Raw genomic sequence first — 19529 nt, 5'->3', positions numbered from 1 at the left:
GGATGGAGATTCTCCTTGCCTCTCTTTTTGCAGCATTCCTGTTGTCCATTGCATAAGCTTCAATTAGATAAGGAATTTTTTGCTTTTTCTGTTATGTTTCCTTTTAATCCTTACCACTAAATTAATGTAGAATAATATACTACATTACACTGTGAGTTTATTATTTTAGATAAGCTGTGGAATTTGAATTGGCTTTTCTATTTATGATGTCATTGCTGAATTGGTGTAACTCGTATAGCATGAGTGTTCAAGAATACATTTAAATTAGTGATTCATATAAATGTAATGATTTTTCTGTTACCGATTCTGTTCTTTTTACTAGCATTGTACTTGCTCTTTGTGCTTTCAACTGAAGATTTCATTGAAGTCCACCTTTATCCCATTTACTCGAGGTGAAAACTGTTACCTTAGTGTTCTACAAAGTAGACAAAAGATTCAGAAATTTTCTTTTCATTTTTAGGATTGGACTTCTTTTTGCCGTTATGTTGCTACTTGACCACTCTTTTCCACTGGAAGTCCCTCAAATCTTTTTTGGCTCTTGATTACCTTCTGGTCATCTATAAATTTTCCTGCCTCATCCTTTATTTGCCTTTCCTCTATCTTTTCGATAGTAAATTTTATAAGCAGTGAACCTTTTTTGCAACATTAAGGACTTCAGCTTTTTAGCTGTTACTAGATAAGAATGGGCATTTATTTGAAATCTTCACTTTCTTTTTGGGTAGTTAGTTGTTATTGACAATGCTTTGTCTCTTTGGTATGGGGTTATGAGCTGTTTATGGCAGTATAAGGCAGGGCAGCCTATCCTTAAGGGAAGGTTGATGTTTCCCAGAGGGTATAAATGCGCACTTGGACTGCTTACCATTAAGTAGTAGGTGGTCCTGCTTGAGTATGAATGTAAAGATTTTCTCTGATGACGATTTACTCTTGGTAAATGACTAGTCCGTGTGGTGTGTTATTCTGTATGTAACTAGGCTGTTTCATTCTCAGTTACTTATTTCTGCCCTTGCTCTTTTCAACATTCTTCCTTGCTTCACATAAATCTTGTAGAGGTGGTTTAAAGAGTTGGCTGTTTCCCTCTGTAGCCGTGTCAGATTTGTTACTGTTGGATTCATTTAAAGTGCAACATATAGAGAGGCTTAGACTGTGTCTTTGCTGGGAATGCAGAGTTGCAGTAAAAGCTGGTGTGCATTCCCTCTATGAACTGGACACCAACAGTTCTGTGTTTCTTATAAGTGTAGTAACTAATTCCCTAGTGGAAAATCTACTGAAGGTATTGCCTTTTTTTCCCATATATACGCCAGGCTTGTCTACTAACTCCGGTCTATGTTTAGAGATCGTAGCTCCTCGCATATTGGGACATAGCTATGGCTAAAGAAGTCCATGACCAACTGATGAAGAACATACTCATTAACCACTATTTTCAGTACTGATCACTGCTTTCTCCATGCTACTTGCTGGGAAATGCACTCCTTAGAAACATCCAGGTTAGGTGATCTGCAGATTTGTTTTGGTTTTTTGTGTGTTGTTTTTTTTTCTGCCTTGAAGTATTCTATAGAATTTCTGTTTGCAAAAACTGTTCTTCAGTAAAAGCCTCCTCTGGCCCGTTCTCCCTCCTTTCACCATGTGGTTTTGGGTCTCAACAGCATAATGGTGCTAACAAAATATTGAAGACAAAGAAACCAAGCAGATGAAAAAAATCAGATGTTAGGCTTAGTGCTTATTGCCAGGTGTACTTAGGGAGGTGGTAGACAGGCTGAGAGATTGGGAGTTCCTTGATGTCTATGTAGTATTTTCTTCTACTGCTAGTCTGTGTCATTCCCCATAGCTGTTTGAAATAACGTGTTGAATTTTTAACATTGTAAAGAACATCAGTGATGAATGATCTGCAAGGTATGTAGATTTTGAAAAAGGAAGACTAGAGAAAATAGCTAGAGAAGAGTTGGAAAGGTGTTTGGTTATAGCCTCTGAATGTTTTGACATGAACTATCATGTAATCAGCTGTACAAATGAAAGTATTCTTTAAGTTTATTTAATTTATTTTGCATCCCAATAGCAAATATACACTAAATAGATATATAAAATACCCATTTTATACAGTACTGTCAGTATTGAGAATTCTGTGTGCTGACCTACATGAGAAGTCAGGGCAGTTGAGTTCCAGCTATCTGCTTGCATTCAGGTGCAATTTTAAGGTACTTATATTAACGAGGGATTCTTAACCCGTGAGATTTCAAAACATAAAAGAGGAAAAAATTAAATGAAAAACATTATTACAGTTGTTATAGATAAAAGAAAATGTTTGTGCTGGCCTAAAGGGAGTTTAATAATCATTCCTATTAAGCTTGAAGCATATGATAAATCTTGAATCTTACTTTTTAATGTTCACAATGCATCAAATTATATTAATAGCAAAATATTGAAGGCCATTTTCCTCTTAAAGTTGCAAGAGAAAATACGAAAAACTTTTAAACGTTTTTTGCATGTTCTTGATATGAAACCCACCTTTATCTCACTTAATAGGTTATAAAAATATGTTCTAGTTTAGAGACAAAAGACCTCACGATACTGTACCTTTTTATTGCTTCTTTGCTGATTATCAAAAATGGCACAAGAAGTTGTCTTTGAAGTCTGGTAATTTTTTTTGCAACTTTTCTTACAATGCTTTTTGGCAGAGGAAAAGGTCCTTGCTGTGGAAAAAGCCACTTCCACTTGATTTTTAGAATTTATTTGAACGAAAGAATATGTCAAAACTATGTGATTTAACTAAAGAATTTAAGACCTTTAAAAGGAAACATCAGATACAGTTTCCAGTTCCACTTCCAAGAGTCCTTCCATAAGATATAAAGGCTTTTGTTTAAATTATTCAAATGTAGGTCGAACATTGTCAAATAATACAATGGACCCAACTAACATATTGTTTCTTATTAATTATCTCTGAAATAGTAAATACTTTGTAAACTGGTTAAATAGTGTAAAATTGGCATTTTTCTGCATATTTCAAGTATTGTAGAACCAATTTGGGCAAGTTGCTTTTTGAAATGACCAACTTTGGTATCACTTGAGGAAATTTCCAAGTTGCACGCTGTTTCTGGCTAAAATGCAACGGAAAGTTGAAGGCTGAACCTCCCAGTACTTTACAGGATTATTGAAGAGGCTTATGCCACTGTATAACGCTTTCTTCTTTCTTCCTCCTGTTGGACAGAAATCATTCACTCCCAGTTTTGCAATATGATTAGAATGAAGGAAGACTACCTGGAAAAATAAGAAAGAATAAAATACAATAGTTAGTATGTAGATGGCAAAAATATCTAAACATTCATTGGTGTAGAAATAATTGAGGTTTGCTATAGGAATAGTCGGATGCAGACCTTAATAGTAACAGGAATTAAAAAATTCTGTTAAATCTTTTAAAAATGTCTCCCTCCTGCCATAGTCTCTCCCACATAAAGATGTTATATGGTATTTTATCACTGTGTTGTCAGAACAATTTGACTCAATTCTCATGGAACATTCTCCTAAAATGCAATTTTATATTTTCTTATAGTACAGATTATAATAATACAGTGTTATATTCTCCCATAATGCAAATTTCAGTGATTTAATACTTTTTTAAAAGTAGTCTCTAGAAAAGTTGATATTAGGAGAGATTTGTTGGTATGCTTATAGGAACAGATCAGTCTAATGCTTATGTAGCTTAAATTAGTTTTTAAAAAAAGGGCTTGTGATAGTAGAGTTTAGAATTTGTTAAGTAAAATAATATACACTGATGAAAGAATTCTTTTGTTTGTATATCTAATTTTACATTATATTGTAAGTTGATGTTTGAATTTTAAAAAAACAACATCTCAGAAGATTTTCTTTCAACTGGAAGTTAAATGAGAAGTGGAAAGAAATGAAATTCAGAGATAAAAGCTTTTGCCCAATAGCATATCATGTGCTCTGTCATCTATGCATTTCTTTGTTTCCCCACGCTTTGTTCTGCTCTGTATCCTAAGGTATATGTCATCTTCTAAAACATATTTGATTTTAATTTCTATTTCAGAATTCAGGAAATGTGTTTTGAAAGCATTTTATTGCACAATTTATCTATTTCTAAATACAAATTTTTAAATCTTATCTCATCATTTCAGCTTGGTAAATAATTTTCTTTGGATTTAAGGCTTTTCAGCGTGGGAATGACAAAATTACTACTCTGGTTTACTAATACGGAAACGATAATAAATTTGTAACAAACTTCCTGAAAACATTTTCTGGGTATAGCATGTTGTTTTCCTTTTTTTTTCCTAGGAAGTAGTTCCTGCTGTTTAATCTTGTTTTATTTCTTTAAGTATATATATGATTTCAGGCTTTCCTAGTATGGCAGTCATGTTAAAATATGTGACAGTTAATTATGCTTTTTAATTATATCCTAATCACTGTGACAGTGTGAAACTCAACCAACTCGTAACTACCAGAGCTTTCTATTAAATTTATTATATGACCTGCAGATATTTCAGTTCGGGTAATCCAGGTGGAACTTTCTTGAGTTTATTTTTTTCAAGATGGATTTCACGTATACTTGGTATGTTGGCAAAGCTTCCGTTTTCCACATCTTTGATTTTATTATTCCCAAGGCCTAGCCTAGAAATAGTACAAGGAACATTTAATTAAATACTAATTGAGATTCACAACAGCATTGAAGAGCATGCTTTAATTTTTCAAGATTGAAATACAGAGGAGTAGACATAGGGGAAAAAAAGAACTGCGGAAAGGTGATGAAACCTTACCTCTGATAGAAAAAAAACACCATCAATCTAACAAATATTTTTTCTTCTTAAATTAATCTCCACTTAAAGGACAGCAGCTAGCCTCATGTAAGCAATTGTCCAGTTTTGCAAGCAGTTTTTCTACTTTCAGTGTCAAGATTTAAAATTATAATCATCAAACAATCTGCTTGTAAAATAAATTATGTGCTTTTATCAAGTATTATAGCTACTAAGTATACTCATAGTAATAAAAAGTCTTGGTCTAATAAATAGCCAAAGAGCAGCAAGTCTTGCAAAGAAACAGTCATATATATAGCTTAGTCAAAAACTTTAGATTTTAAAATTACTTCCACATTTTCCTTAATTTAAGCCTTAGATCTGTTGCTATAAGACTTCAGCCTGCGTTGCTAGGAAGATGATTCAGAATGTAGTGGCACAGGGCAGTTTGGAATTGCTCTTTCCACACATCCTGCAATCACCTTTTTCTCCTTTCTGTCCTAATTTCTTCAGAAAGTTGGTATCTACATGCAGTTCAAGTAGTTCCTCGTTGATAGTACTTTCTATTGCCAAATCAAAAATTCAGTGCTGCTTAGCCATATTTTCAGAGTACTTAACTGAGCTTTGCAGAAAGAACTTCCTTCTTTTGTCCTGCATTGGTGATCCATTCCTCAGAAACATGTGGGGTTTTTTGTTTTTCTTAAAACCCATCATGTTTGGAAACAGTTATCAAGTTGTTCCTTTTACCAGCTACTGTATTTCTCTCAGGCTAGTTTTCAGAAGGTGAGTTTATCTTCTCTTATAACTTACCAGGTTTCCCATGTGTTTGTATAAACAAGTTTCAAATTTCCCTTTTCATGCCATGCTTTTATATTTTTCTCTAGAGTTAAAAAGCTATTATGGGTCTTAAATCCTATAAATTTAGTTGCAAGAAAGGCATTCTGTTCCGAAAAGCAAAAATCAGTTGGTGTTGCTGTATACCTTGTTTTGGGGGATGATTTGTGAGATGAAAGACCAAGGACTTAAAGTGCCTGGGCCTGTTAGGGAACAGGCTAGAGAAAGATACTGAATACTGTTGATAAATAATGTGACCACAAAGGCTCATATATTGCAAGTGTGAGAAATACATGTAATGCTTAATTGAGGCATATAACTACTAGCACATTAAGAGATATTATATAAAAGCCACGCTATACTATACAACACCCAGGCGCCATGAGATAAGAATTTATGATGATTACATTTTGTAATCAGATGCTGTTCGTAACATACACTTCTATCATGAACTGTAGGCAAGACATGTAATAACCACGCTAATGCTTGGGAGGTTTTGGGGGGGGTTATTTTGTGGTGTTTGTTTTTTTTTAAAGTTTGGTCTTATTTACAGCAGTTCTTACTAAAATACTTGAAATTTTTAATTCCTTTTCTCCCATTAACAAGAGAAGTATCAAATAAGAGATTGTGCCAAGTCTGACTTCATATTGAATAAAAGCATTCAACATGGGAATTTTACCTTTGAAGATCTTTATACCGGTTAAAATCTTCGACTTCAATTGCTGTGATCTTATTGTCATCTAAATGAAGTTCTAGTAGACTGGAGGGCAATTCTGATGGAAAACAAATGCACAGTGTGAGAAAAACAAGCCAACTTATTTTGCTGGGGTGATTATTATGTTCCAAACAGCTTCTTTCCTTAATGTTTAGGATTGGGTGAAGAATCTTGGGGGGGGGGTTGTCTGCATCAAAGAAATCAGCATTAGATACAATTATGTTAATTTATAAAAAAAATCATCAACATAATTTGGTTTAAAATAGTAACTTTAAAAAAAAATTAAGACGTGAAAGTGCATATGCTAATGTTAAGATTTCAGAGTTCCAAAATGTTGTATAGCTTTCTTTGTAACGGCTTTCATGTACTTTTGGTTAACCTGTCAAAGGTGTAAATTGTATGTTATGTGTAATTACCTAACAGTTGGTAGTCAAAATCCTACTCCTTCCACATGATGTAACAGTTGCACTATTACAGCTCCTGAGATGTGATCTGGGAGGAAAGCTTTCAGAATTCTCTAAGCAAAATAAGATATTTGGTATGCTCTATCCCGTGCTGGTACACACAACGTTTTCTCATGTAGTACCAAATAGTCCCAATTCAGAACTATCAGAATTATCATCTCCACCAGGAGGTGGAGAATCTTTTTTCCTAAATCCTTTTAGTGAAGGCAGAGGAAGATAGTCACAAGTTTGAATTTCTATTTGCTGATCTTATGTTCAGTTTTACTAGCATCTGTCTAGATGGCAGCCTGACACAAGCAAGACAAACCACATGTTTCTGTTACTAAGATGGCTTAGGAGAGCACCGCTCCCATTGCCAGGGCTATTTGTTGTGGCATTTACAATACTGAAGAAAATTAGTATGCTTTATGGTCTGTCTTTATGCCAGTTGACATGCTTTGCTGTTTGTTTGAGCTTTTTTCCAGTTTACAATTCCACCAGGTGCTGCTTCTGTCTGAGTTACAATATTAAGAGGGAAGACTACCCATCTGTCCACTTTAGATTTTAAGTGCATTTTGTAAGTTACCTTTTCTTAATCCTTTTGTGTCCTTATAACATTCACAGATAGAGGGATCTACCTATAAACTTAGTTTCCATTTGTGTAGAATGTGTTCACTTTGAAATCCTATTTGTTGATGGGGTTTTTATCTATTTGACACCACATATTGGACCTCATGCTGTGTTTCCTTGTAGAAGATTTCTCTATAATAAAGACAGAATCGGAATCATTTTATGTATTTTTTTTCTGATAAGTGATATGAGATGGTATTATGATGATACTAGAAGAATGTCTTGTGTGTGTGTGTTGTGGAGTGTTACCGTAGGCAGCCAGATAGCTTCTTAAAATTACCTTAACAATTGGTGTGAGTTGGTTTTGTTTGTTGTTGGCAGGTTTTTTTAGTGTTCTCTTCTACAGGGATGCTTTTGCATATGTATTTGTCTACAGGAAGAGATTAATAAGGTGCAAGTTCTTTATCTGAATGATCCAGAAATAAATATCTTACGGGGCAACATTTAGTTTTCCTGTAAATTAATGAATGATGAAATATGGTATTATGCTTTGTTTCTTCCCTTTTTCTCTAAACTAATAGTTTTAAGCAGTTGAAACTCATGAGAATTTGGTTTAATACTATGGTGACCTACAAAAAATGCAGGTAGGCTGTTGTACCAAGTTCCTTCACGCTACTTTTTTGTGTGTGGAGGTTGGTGATTTGTAAAGTAGTGTTTTAATTTATTACTACCGTCAAATCACAAGTTAATTGTTTTATACGAAGGAGTGATTTAATATTGTAGTATGTTATGTTGAACTTAAGTGAAGTGTTAATATTAAATTTCACTTAGGAAAAGCCCATCAAAAGATGTATAAAATGCTGTATTGGGTTTTGCATCAAGGTGTTTATATTGCAGAGCATATTTGAGCTAGAGTTGCTTGAAACATTCAAAATTCAAGTTAGAAATTTTGGAGTTTCATCTTAAATGCATAAAGGAAGTGGGAATTCTGTATCCTTTATGACCCAGATCAAATATCAGGGGATTTATCCTTTCTTTGTAAGGATTTTTGAGAGGCTGATGTGAAAGATGAGAAGTGACATCTTGTTATCATTTCTTCACATTGTTTCTCCTGAGAAGAGTCTCTGGATGACTCTGAGAGAGGAGTGGACTACCTGATGGGGAGAAGGCAGGAAAGCGAGCGTGTGTCCACGCACATGCACACTTTTGAGATGTAGAATTGAGTACAAAGTGCAAAAAAAAAAAATAAGGTAGGAGGTGGTTTGGTAGTAATGAACAATACAAAACAGAATTTATGAACATTTTAATAATCATATAGATGTTAAAGCTTTTAATTTAAGAGTATAGTGGTATAGGTAAAATAGAAAAGATAAAGCATACCTTTAGGAATTGAAGTTAGTTTAGCTTCTGCAATTCTTATATGATAGATATTTACTCCTTCAAAAGCGCCTGGCTCTATTCCATCATTGTTAAGAGGATTTGCACTCATTTCTGTCCAAGGGGGGGAAAAAAAGTATTTATGGCCTAGGAATTTTGTGTATGTTAGACTGTTATACACAGCTGATTTAATTTTATTTATGATTTCTGATGTTCTAAGTATTTTAGCTTTGATTACATATTCTGAGGGGTGGAAGTCACAGCTTTTAGTGAATAAAGGCTGTCTAACCTGGCTTGCAGGCTTACTAGAAACTTGACCTATGTAGCAACTTCACATAGAAATTAAGTTGTGAAAGAGAGTTTCCACAGCATGGGTATCTCCCTAAGAAGAAATTGCTCATTGGGGAAATGTTTGAATGGAGATTGTTTATAGTATGTTGCATTTTGGACTTACCTAAAACATGTAGAGACTTCATTCCCTTAAATACATCCTTGTGGATTTTCTTAACCTTATTAGCATGAATTCTGAGCTCTGCTAAAGTTTTTGGTAGATTTGTTGGAATCTCAGTTAGCTGGTTATGGGACAAATACAGTCGTCGTAGCTTCTTTGTTGGTTGAAAGGCTTTTGGATGGATCTTGGATATTTTATTGTTGTTCAAAGCCAGTGCCTATGAGAGATGGGAAGAGCAATACAAAGAAAATTTCTTTACACAGGAGTGTTGCGATTATGAATTTGAAGTCATGAATTTGTTACATAATTTAACAATTAAGTATTTAAAATAGTTTATTTTTCCATCATACCAAACTTTAGCACTTTGTATGTACTCTGAGCATTTCAATTGATTGTGAAAAACAAAAAAGAACCTGGAAGCTGGAGCATCAACTAAAACGTAGAGAAAAACTACTCGGAGCTTGACAAGGTGCCAGTGGGTAATGAGAAGGATTGACAAAACTATATGTTTGTCTCATATATTTTGTGGGATTGTATGGGGGTTGTATTATTTTGTTCTTTATATTTCTTTATTGTGGGGGTTATATTGGTTTGTTCTTTAATGCAGACAAATTCTCAAAACTCAGAATTTCATCTTTTATTTCAGCATAATGCTGCAAAATAAAAGTCAGGGTTTTTTCTGGATTTTTTAAAAGTGAATGTTTCTCTATGACTGATAGACACACATGAATTTGTATCTTATTTGCCATAATTTTTCCATTCCTGTGAATTTAAGTCTCTTCTGTACAGTACACTAATCCTTTTTTGGGACAATTTTTTTGTTCTTGGTTGCTATGCATTATCAGGGAACTTGTAATGAGTTACTACAGAAAAAATATGAGTTATCTGAAATTATTTTGCATGTCAAATCACATATCTGCATTTCCGTATATAGACTATTCATTTTTGTTCTTCTTTTACTTTTTTTTAGCTGTTGGTAAGTCCTCTGCTGTCTGGAATTGTGGGGGGAAAAAAAAATATAGCAAAACAAAATTAATATTTATTTATTTATCTCCACCCCCACCCCGGGATAGTTTAAGGAATAAACAGGAAATGCTCCATCCTAATCCAAGTTGCCATCTATGCCTTTGCTAAGTAGACTAGTACTCAGCAAGCTGAACAAAGTAAACTTTGCTTTCAGTAAAAACTTAGTTAGGCCTTGCCACAAATTAACTGATGAGAAAAATCAAAACAGCTCAGAGTTTTCAGCTGTCACATAATTAAGTGACAACTCTAATATATAATGTGGTGATTGCTGATGTATTCCAGTGACTTTCTCAGTCACTGGAGGTTAGTTGCTATAGGATCTTTTACACTGAATATAAACCACAGTTAGTGTGTTTACCCCTAACTTGCTGGTAAGACCATTCTGTACCCAGACACGAGACACTTAAGGAGACCTGGAAGCACTTTGTTGCAAACAATGAATTTCCATGGTTCCTATTTTTCCTATATTAGCTTAACTCATAATAATTAACAAGCTCATTCATAAACACTTAGATATGGTAAATTTTCAGTTTTTGCTCAGAAACCAAATATGACTGAAAAGGTTTTGTTTTATGTTACTTTAATGTGTGTTTCATGTCTTTCTAATGTGGAATAAAATGTCATTAATTTGCTATAACTTGTGGAACAGATTTGTCATTTTTACAATGAAAATTTTAAAATTGTCAGTATTCTTCGGTATTGGCTCTAGAGTGACATCTTATGGAAACAAATACTCCAAAACAGATTTAATGTACCTTTCCAGGTCTCTGAGACTCTCTTATTTTCTTTCATTATAAAAAGGGTTTATTGTGTACTGTAAATATCTAGATTTATCGGTTGCCAGTGATATTTATTTTAAAGCCTGTCTCTTTGTGGATAGTTGAGTGTGTTAAAAAATAGTAATAAAGCACCTGACTTTTTCAGTAATTCAGTGTTGGTCTGTTTTCTGTTCAGATCAGCTGGATTTGTAACATTCGTTTCAGTGGTGTATGTGTGAGTTGTATGCTGTGTGCTTTTGAAAATACCCTCAGAAAATACCGTTCTAGTTCTCCTGTGAGCTTAAGTTCTTTCTGGTATTTTACAGCAAAGCAGATAAAAAGGAGCGCTTGTCTTGCAGCCTTCAAAATGTAGGGAGTGTTTCTGTGCATGCTAAGGACTGACTAAGTCCTCAGGATCTTTTTGGCGAGAGACATATGGTACAGTTTCTGGATGTTGTAGAAAGTAGCATAGTTCTTACAGTGCAAAGAAATTTGCTTTTTACTATGTGGGAGCAGTCAAGTATGCAGGTGTTAGTCTGTATTTTTATGGATACTATTGGAAAAGAAAAATGCCATTTGTATTTTAAAAGTATCAAAATATTTCAGATTGCTAAAGAAGATTTCAAACTTGGAAAATAGCAAGCTTACATAAAGTGACGTGAGTCCTTGGAGATCGTTTTCCTTGACCTCTTTAATTTTGTTGTTTTGAAGGTCAATCATACGAGTATCTGGTGGAATGTTGCGAGGTATTGATGTCAAACCTATTTAAGTATGTGAGATAAACAGAAGCATTACATGCCTGTATGTAAGTCCAAAGAAATTAACTGTTAAACAGCAAAACGCAGTAGGAGTGTTGATGATTATGAGGGGAAAGAATATATGGACAGCCATAAAAGCAAAGGATGGAAGGTAATATTCAATAATGAGAGGAGCTAGGCATGTAAGAATGTATGACAAAAATGTGTGGATTGTTTCAGGAGGAATTCCGTCTACCCTTGACCATGAAAAGCTTGAATGGGGTGCTCATTACAGACTCTTTGCATCTGTAAGACAAGCAGCCTCAGAGCACTGCTTGTTCTACGGGGAAACTGCTGAAGTCCCTGGAGAAAGCAGTCCTCGGAGGACCTGGGGCTGTGGTTCTGTATTTAGGAACAGGGCTGGTGCAGTGGCTTTAAGGGATTTCTGCTCAGCGCTTCAATGCTCCTTTCTACCTCTGCACTGCTCTATCCATTGTGCTGGCACGGGTGCTTATAAGCCATACAGTTAGTATGTATTCTTGGTAAAAGTGGACAAAAGATGGTCTTACAGCTGCCAGTACTTATTACCAGTTGCATAAATTCCCCAATCCAGTTAATTGCTCAGTTACAAAACCACTCAGTTCATGCTGTGTGAGGTCCTGGATCAGCAGAAGAGACTAGCAAGGGATGGTAACTTCCTTTTCAGTGGAAATGCTGATGCATCAAATGCGAAATGCTGGTCCAGTTTATAAACAATTATTCCATAATTGATAGGTTATGGGTATTTAAAGATGAAGTCTATTAATAGGGGTGTTTTTTCTATGTGAGAACTCAAACAAAATAATTTGCAATCTCTAAACCAGATGCAATAACCACAGCTTATTGCTGTCAGCATAAGTTTATTTTGATTCCTTAATAATGACACATTTATTAAAAACCAGCAATTTATGTATTGACTCAAATGTTTCTAAGATATGAAGAGTCTAGGATTAAGTTTAGGGTGGTGGCAGAGCTGTGATGAGAGCGAATGTAATTGTCCCTGTGCTAGCGACAGGCACATAACCTTCTGATTACCTAATTGGCACGATTAATAATGAATTAAAATTTAGGGACTAGGATGTATCTGCAACAGTGACAGTAGCAGATTTGCCTTTGGTTGAAACGTTAGTGGCATGGTGGTGTTGGGCTGATGGTTGGGCTCGATAATCTTCAAGGTCTTTTCCAACCTTAATGATTCTGTGTTACCAGTGATGTGCACTTTAATGGACGATAAGCCGAGCAATGGGTTTGTATCCCATTTATGTGCTGATGTTAAACTTCCTTGTGCTTTGTTTATGGGCTCTTTTTCCTTTGTTATGTTTTCTTGTCATTTCGCCTGTTTCTTTGTAGTTGTGACTGAAGTAATTCTTTAGCCATAGCCTTTTTTTGAGAGAGGGGACTAACAGCTTGCCTAATGCAAACAGAAGATACAGCAAATTTTTGTGCCTCTCTGTTTGGGTAGAACTTTATGAAAGTAAATGAAACAGGAGAGGGGGTAATCTAAAATGTAAATATAAGCATTTTCACATTCTGTGATTGTTCCTTTAGTGGATAAAAAGCTGTGATTAGATGTACTATTAACCCCAATAAGTTGTTGTTGTTGTTGTTATTATTATTATTATTATTATTCTGTTAAATAATTTTACAGTTGTTTGTTACATATTCTGAATGCCTTCCCATTCTGTGCTGTTATCAGTAGAACTCATTGCTAATGGAAGGTGGCTATAGCAGTTTATTAATTTTCTGAACTGATGCACAGAAGCTGGGAAAACATTTCTGTTGTAAAAAGTGCAGGACACAAATTAGTTGCTTGACATAATTAGATACGGTTTGCAAGCCAAACTGAAAAATTGCAAACTCCTTTTGAAAATGACTTGTAAAAGAATATGTGAATGTGTGCAACTTATGGAGCTGCAGAATTAATCTTTTAAAAGGCAAATCCTCCAAAGGAAAGGCCAGCGGAGAACAGACACAGATTCATTCTTACCTAGATCAGAGCAATGGACAACTCTCACATAGCACTGGCATCCAAAGGGACATATTGGGAAGAGATCAAAAGGAATTAGTGGCATAATTGGTTCAGTGGTTGGAAATAGAGAATTGTCATCGTCGTAGTCATCGTCATCTTCTTCCATATCTTGGAGCATCATATTCTTTAGGGTAAAATATGAAGGACTGATGGGAGGTTTGGCAGAGCACAAAGCCAAGAAGAGAAGGAGCATGTATTCTTTCATATCTTCTTAATCACGATAACCAATCTCGAAGAGGAAAGTAAACAAACAAAAAAACCCTCAAACACAAGAATCAGTGAATGTGAAACAGCAAATAAAGGTATTGAACTATTTACTTCGCTCACTGCTACAGTCTCTGGTCCTGAAAAATGGTCTGTTATGAATATTAAGGTTTAATTAGTACGTGAAGGATGAAGAATATTAAAAGCCTTATTTTAAACATAATGTTTATATTATTAAAATTATGTGGTTTAATATTTTAATAGTAATTATTATTTTATCAGACATTAATGCCATATCAAATTTTTTTTTAGTTGAGTTTAAAAAATAGTATCATTTGCTTCAAGTTTTGAAGTGTAATTTGTGTAGCAAATTTTACCAGAACTTGGAATTGTATTTATTTTATTGTTTCTTAATGAAAATATGGTTTTAATAGGATACATTGGCATAAGTGCATTGCTTGTATCTAGAAAATTGAGAAATACTCAATTAGCAATACATAAAATGCACGCATCGGGATACTCCCTAAACACTTTTTATTCTATTCCCTAAGCACTTAATTAAACAATTCTTACTTTAATCTGGAAAAACAGACAGAGTTTTCAGTCCTGACACAGCTTTTCCCAAATTCCAGTCATTCGTATATTATTGCTCTTGAGAGAAGTTCACCTCTGTATTTTAATGCAAGCACACTTGTATATGTCTTTTATTTGATGTCTTTTCTCTGACAAGGGCCTGCAGGTTATGTATCTGTATCACCTGAAATCAGTAACTGAAATTTCATCCAAAAAAAGAGCTGGAAACCAATACTTCTATGTGCATATTTTTTCAATAAACATTTTTTTTCCAACCTAGCTTTGTTGTCCTAGCGCCTGTACATGATAGCAAGGCAGCCAGCTGAAAGGAGCTCAGTATGGGCTGTGCTTGAACTTAATGCAATAAAACCCATCAGCTCTCTAGATTACCTGTAACTTGAAAGTGTCTTTCCTGTGTAATCAAAGGTCCTTCAGCCTGGAAGACAGAAAGATATTGGATCAGTTAGGATACCTTCAAAGCAGAAAACCCTGTGTCAGATAGTTACAATTATTTTTTTTCTGATGTTAGCGAGAAGAATACACAAGTTATGAAGGACTTCAAAAGTAGATTTGTCTTCAGAAAAATATGGCAGAGTCTCTCTCATTACAGCTGTTCATTCCATTTCGTTCTGCTTCTCAGAGTTCTGATTTTACCAGATTTTTTTTAGCCGCACCTGACTGGGAAAACCAGGAGTCCGGTCCTAGGGTATACTGCGTTACCTGAGTAATGATGATCCATAGGTCAAAACACTAAATATCTTCTCCATACTCTGGTTTTATTCTTAAGATTATTTTATTGACCAAGTACTTCTATAAAACTATACACAAGGGAAAACCGAGATAGCAAGAATTGCCACAGGGTGTTTTGCAACTCTGTGAGAAAAGACTGCAAATTCAGCACTCAGCGCGAGATTGTTCCCTTCTGAAACCCAACTCTGGAAGTCGTTTGGATCCTACAGCACACTGTGCAAACCAAGAGGGGCTGTTGTAAATTTTGTTATGCGTATCCTGTTTATAAAAATGTTTCTATTTAGACTATTATAGACCTCTTTAGGGAAGTACTAAACTGATGTCAGTTCTGGTTTGATCACCTAATTAAATGCTTGCTGATCTGTTTATAGCTGAAAAATGTCTTTATGTAGGCATTTTGTCACTGGGCTTCAGTCACAGGAAAAGAAGTGCTCTGGTTTGTACAAGGGTGTTGACTTGGCTTATTCAGAATTCTGAGGTTTTGTTTGTATTGCTTTTTTCTGTACAAGGTCATTTTTATGTTTCTTGTATATGGTTCTTAATGGCATTAAAATGCTGTGTATTGCATACATTGCCACTACTGTAACTGTATATGTTATATATAAGCTAACAGTATTTAGGTTATATAAAACTCACCCTTTCACAAAGAATGAGGTGACTTCTTCCCCCCACATATGTGTCTGAATACAGAAGCACAATATACTTTGTATCTTGCAGGTATGCAGCGTATAATTGTAAGTTTAATATTTATTGTAATCTTCCAGTTGCATACTCATTTGAGTAGCTTTTACCGATATACCAATCTCTTAAAAGAACCTTCACATATATTTTTCCCATGTATTTTCCTTTATATTCAAAATAATGTTCTCCTTCAGTGCTCCTAGAAAGAATTTTGTAGTTGTACTTGTAATCCTATACAATGTGTTTTCTTGAAAGAGTCTTTGAATATCAATAGTGCTGGGAACAACGTGTGGAACCTACAGTTGTTTGTTTAGAGAGAATTGAGGTCATGTCTGGCTGTACACCCTTGGAATGTTTGGCCCTTTCAATCTTGTATTTCAGCTTCAGCAAAACAGTAAAAATGTTCAATACCTAAGTCATACCATTAATCAGGATATGAGGAGTTTGAGGCCTTTCACATTTCTGAGTTCTCCTTGTTCTCGGACCAAGTGCTTTAATGGATGGGTTTTCACAGGCGGGAACTCAAGCTGATCTTCTTCCCCTGGCTGCTTAGGTATTAAGCAACACAATGCTCTGTGCTTTATTCAATGGTGTTGTACGATTTCTGCGTGTAGAATATCAAGCATCATAGCATGTGTCATGTCTTGGGATGTCTAGTTTCTAAGCCCCTGCTGACTTCTATTTGTGATAGGCACTGGATGTATAGTTTTACTGCATCTAAAAGATAAGCTTTCACGTACATTCCTGAAATGCTCTTCTGGATCTGGTGCTAGGAAGTTTTCCTAGGAAACAATATAAAAATATGTTTCGTTACTTGCACCTGTAGCAAATGGACCGCATACTTCCTTTCAGATATTTAAAAAACCCCAAAACTAATTATGATTTCAAACTGTGAAAAGGTTGAGACTGTGATTGAAGTTGTGGACAATTTGAACTCTAGAAAAAACATGTTTTCACAAACAGTTCTAGAAAAGTAGTGTGGAAATATGGTGTGTTTTTTATTTGGAAAGAGAAAAAGCCCTTGCTTCATCTTCCCATTTTGCCATCAGGAAATCCTTATTGCTAATTGGCTTTGTAGTTAGGGGTGGTAATCAGGTTTGACTCCAGATTTGCATTGGCTAAAGAACTGCCAAAGAATGGATTCCAAAGAACTGGATTTTATGGAGGTTTTAATTTTTTTTTTTTCCTGGCTGAGGTTTTGAGTTTCCCAGTATATAGATGTTGATATGTCTCTGTAGAAATGCTCTGACTGCAGCTCATCTCAAAGAACTTGTACAAACTTTCCCTGTGCTTAAACTTCAAAAGTGAGAGAACTGAAAGAAAACGAAAGCCTAAAATCCAAGATCCTAATGATCTTTCTGGAAATACTTCAATTATTTTGTAATGAGAATTTTATCAAATATTTAATTAGTTGTTTCAGAAAGTACAGTTCATGAATACAGATGTACTAACAGTCCACTGCTGCCACTTGAGGCTGGTTCTGCTCCCAGGTGCATACTTTCAGTTATCTCATACCAGTTCTTCCACTCAGGCTGTTCACTGAGCTGACTGAACTCACTAAACCAGCATGAAACGAATGTAAGCAAGAAAAAAAGCCCAGCGCATTTTTTCTGGGTGAACAAACTGAATCAGTCTGAGTATCAGAGCCAGCACAAAGGAATGGGTGGAATAGCCTGGTTTAGGGGGGTGGAACATTAAACGGAAGGAGAGGGAAGGAGAAGAGGTGGGACAACCATTCTTGACTTATGCAAGCTGTTAGACAGGCTCAGGTGTTCCCTTGAATGATACCCTGAACAGATGATTGTTGCTTGGACAAAGTCTGGCCTTGTCCATTCTCGTTTGTACAGACTGGAACATTGAAGATGAGTTTGAGAAAGAGTATAACAAATTCAAGGAGGGCTCATGGACTTCTTCATTACACATTCTTTATGGCAATCCTACTTTTCCTTCAGTACGAAAAGCTTCTGAATAGCACCTTTTCACTGGAACACTAGCCACCCCAAAGTGAGGTAACTGAATGTGGAGAGTACACGTTACATCTAGAGATGCTATAAGGCTGACTGACTTTCCTGAAGCATGTAACAATCCTAAAATCATGGTACTAATTGTTTGGGACATACTGACCCTCACTAATGTGGTGATCTTTACCAAAACTCATCTTGCTGAACAGCATGTGGAAGGTATGAACTTTTTATGTGATTAGGATAATATTTATCATTTATAACTAGCTAAATGCAGATGATGTAATAATATCTTAATATTGTTAAAACCTTTTAGAGACTGTGTGGGAAATTCCCACATAAGTGTACAATAGTTCTGTGACATGAAAATTCTGAACATGAATTATGGGAAAAAAAACACTTTCTGTGAGGATAGAACTGATATTGTTAGTATGGGATGTGTGCATTATTTAAAAGAAAAAAAAAAAAAAGTCTGGATTCCTTGGCAGTTGCATGCCAGTCCTGCAGCATGTGGTCTTTGTTGTCTTACCAGTTAGGACACTGAAGGAGTTAATAGGTAAAGTTTTAAGACTTAACAAGACTCTAAATTATCTTTAGAAATCACTTCTGTTACCGGTGTACAGAGGTGAATTTCCTATGGCATTGTTTCTGAAAAGGAAATGTTTAAATGACACAGTGGTGGTCTTTACAGAGGCAAAGAAAAATCCCTGTGTTGATTAGTAACACAAATCATTGCACTGTGCACAGATTTTGTCCAAAGAAAGGCAAGACCATAGCTGTTTTGAAAGCTATATTTAAAAATAGTTCTGGTTCTATTAGTCATTGTTCCATTCCAGAAATAAAAAGAATTTATGTTTAACTCTTTGCCTGCTCTACTGATTTACTTAAATTGCTTAAGAAAAACAGGAGGAAACGTTCTGGCCAGTAAGATTACTGAAGAAATTATTCTGCCTTGAGAAATAGTCCAATATTAAAGTTATACGGTATAATAATGAACAGCATGTTTACAAAATGTTACATATAGAGAGTATTTACTTTGTATGGAAAACACTGCTTGACTCTTGTGTGTTACTGAATATGATCTATCAACATTTTTAGGTTGTAGCTCATCTACAGTTCACTCTGTCATGTGTCATTTTTAATTACTTTGCTGATATGTACTTTAAAAAAACCTCAACTTCAATACCAAGTTACAGAAAGTTAACACTGAGTTGTAACTCTAAGAAGTGCTATAATTGTAGGATAGATTTTCATAGGTTGTAATAACTGAGGGAAAAAATGGTTTTGTCAGTTGTTAAGTCTTTCTTTAATAGTTAAATATTTCACTGTAGCTTTTTTTTTTGCTTTGCAGCTCAGATGTAGTAAATACAGAATTATTTCAGCTGTAATGTAGACTTTCAAATGTTCCATTAAAAAAAGTGGTACTTCTAACTCTAAAGTACCTGGCATGATTAGTCTGCACAGAGTAACTGACAACCTGTTGCTTAATTCTTTATTGTTATTTATATAGAATAGGTATTCAAACTGGACATACCTTGAAAGTTTGATAGTTCTTCCGGAAGCACTGTGATAATCCACCTGAGATGTTTATGTCCAGTTACTTCGTATTAAAAAACTCCTGCCGAGTCATGCCTGTGAT

General features: G+C 35.0%; 1 protein-coding gene across 1 annotated transcript; it reads right to left on the bottom strand.

Annotated features, from left to right (window-relative positions):
- Window positions 1-2778: 2778 nt before the first annotated feature.
- Window positions 2779-13926, bottom strand: ASPN (asporin). Its single transcript, XM_010286192.1, has 7 exons — window positions 13680-13926; window positions 11565-11677; window positions 9136-9349; window positions 8685-8795; window positions 6256-6349; window positions 4482-4620; window positions 2779-3252 (listed from the first exon to the last, which is right to left on the bottom strand). The coding sequence occupies exons 1-7, from the start codon at window positions 13924-13926 to the stop codon at window positions 3055-3057; spliced, it is 1116 nt and encodes a 371-aa protein (XP_010284494.1). The 3' UTR covers window positions 2779-3054.
- Between the last annotated feature and the right edge of the window lie 5603 nt (window positions 13927-19529).

Source organism: Phaethon lepturus, unplaced genomic scaffold, assembly GCF_000687285.1.
Source record: "Phaethon lepturus isolate BGI_N335 unplaced genomic scaffold, ASM68728v1 scaffold52044, whole genome shotgun sequence".
NCBI classification, from domain to species: Eukaryota; Metazoa; Chordata; class Aves; order Phaethontiformes; family Phaethontidae; genus Phaethon; species Phaethon lepturus.
This window is presented reverse-complemented; position numbering and strand designations above follow the sequence as displayed.

Coding starts and splice junctions, on each gene's coding strand:
- ASPN (XM_010286192.1), bottom strand. CDS start 13,926: ATGAAAGAATACATGCTCCTTCTCTTCTTGGCTTTGTGCTCTGCCAAA. Junction 11,678..13,679: donor TGTCCATTGCTCTGATCTAG/GTAAGAATGAAT, acceptor ATACTTAAATAG/GTTTGACATCAATACCTCGC. Junction 9,350..11,564: donor AAGGACTCACGTCACTTTAT/GTAAGCTTGCTA, acceptor CATCTCTCATAG/GCACTGGCTTTGAACAACAA.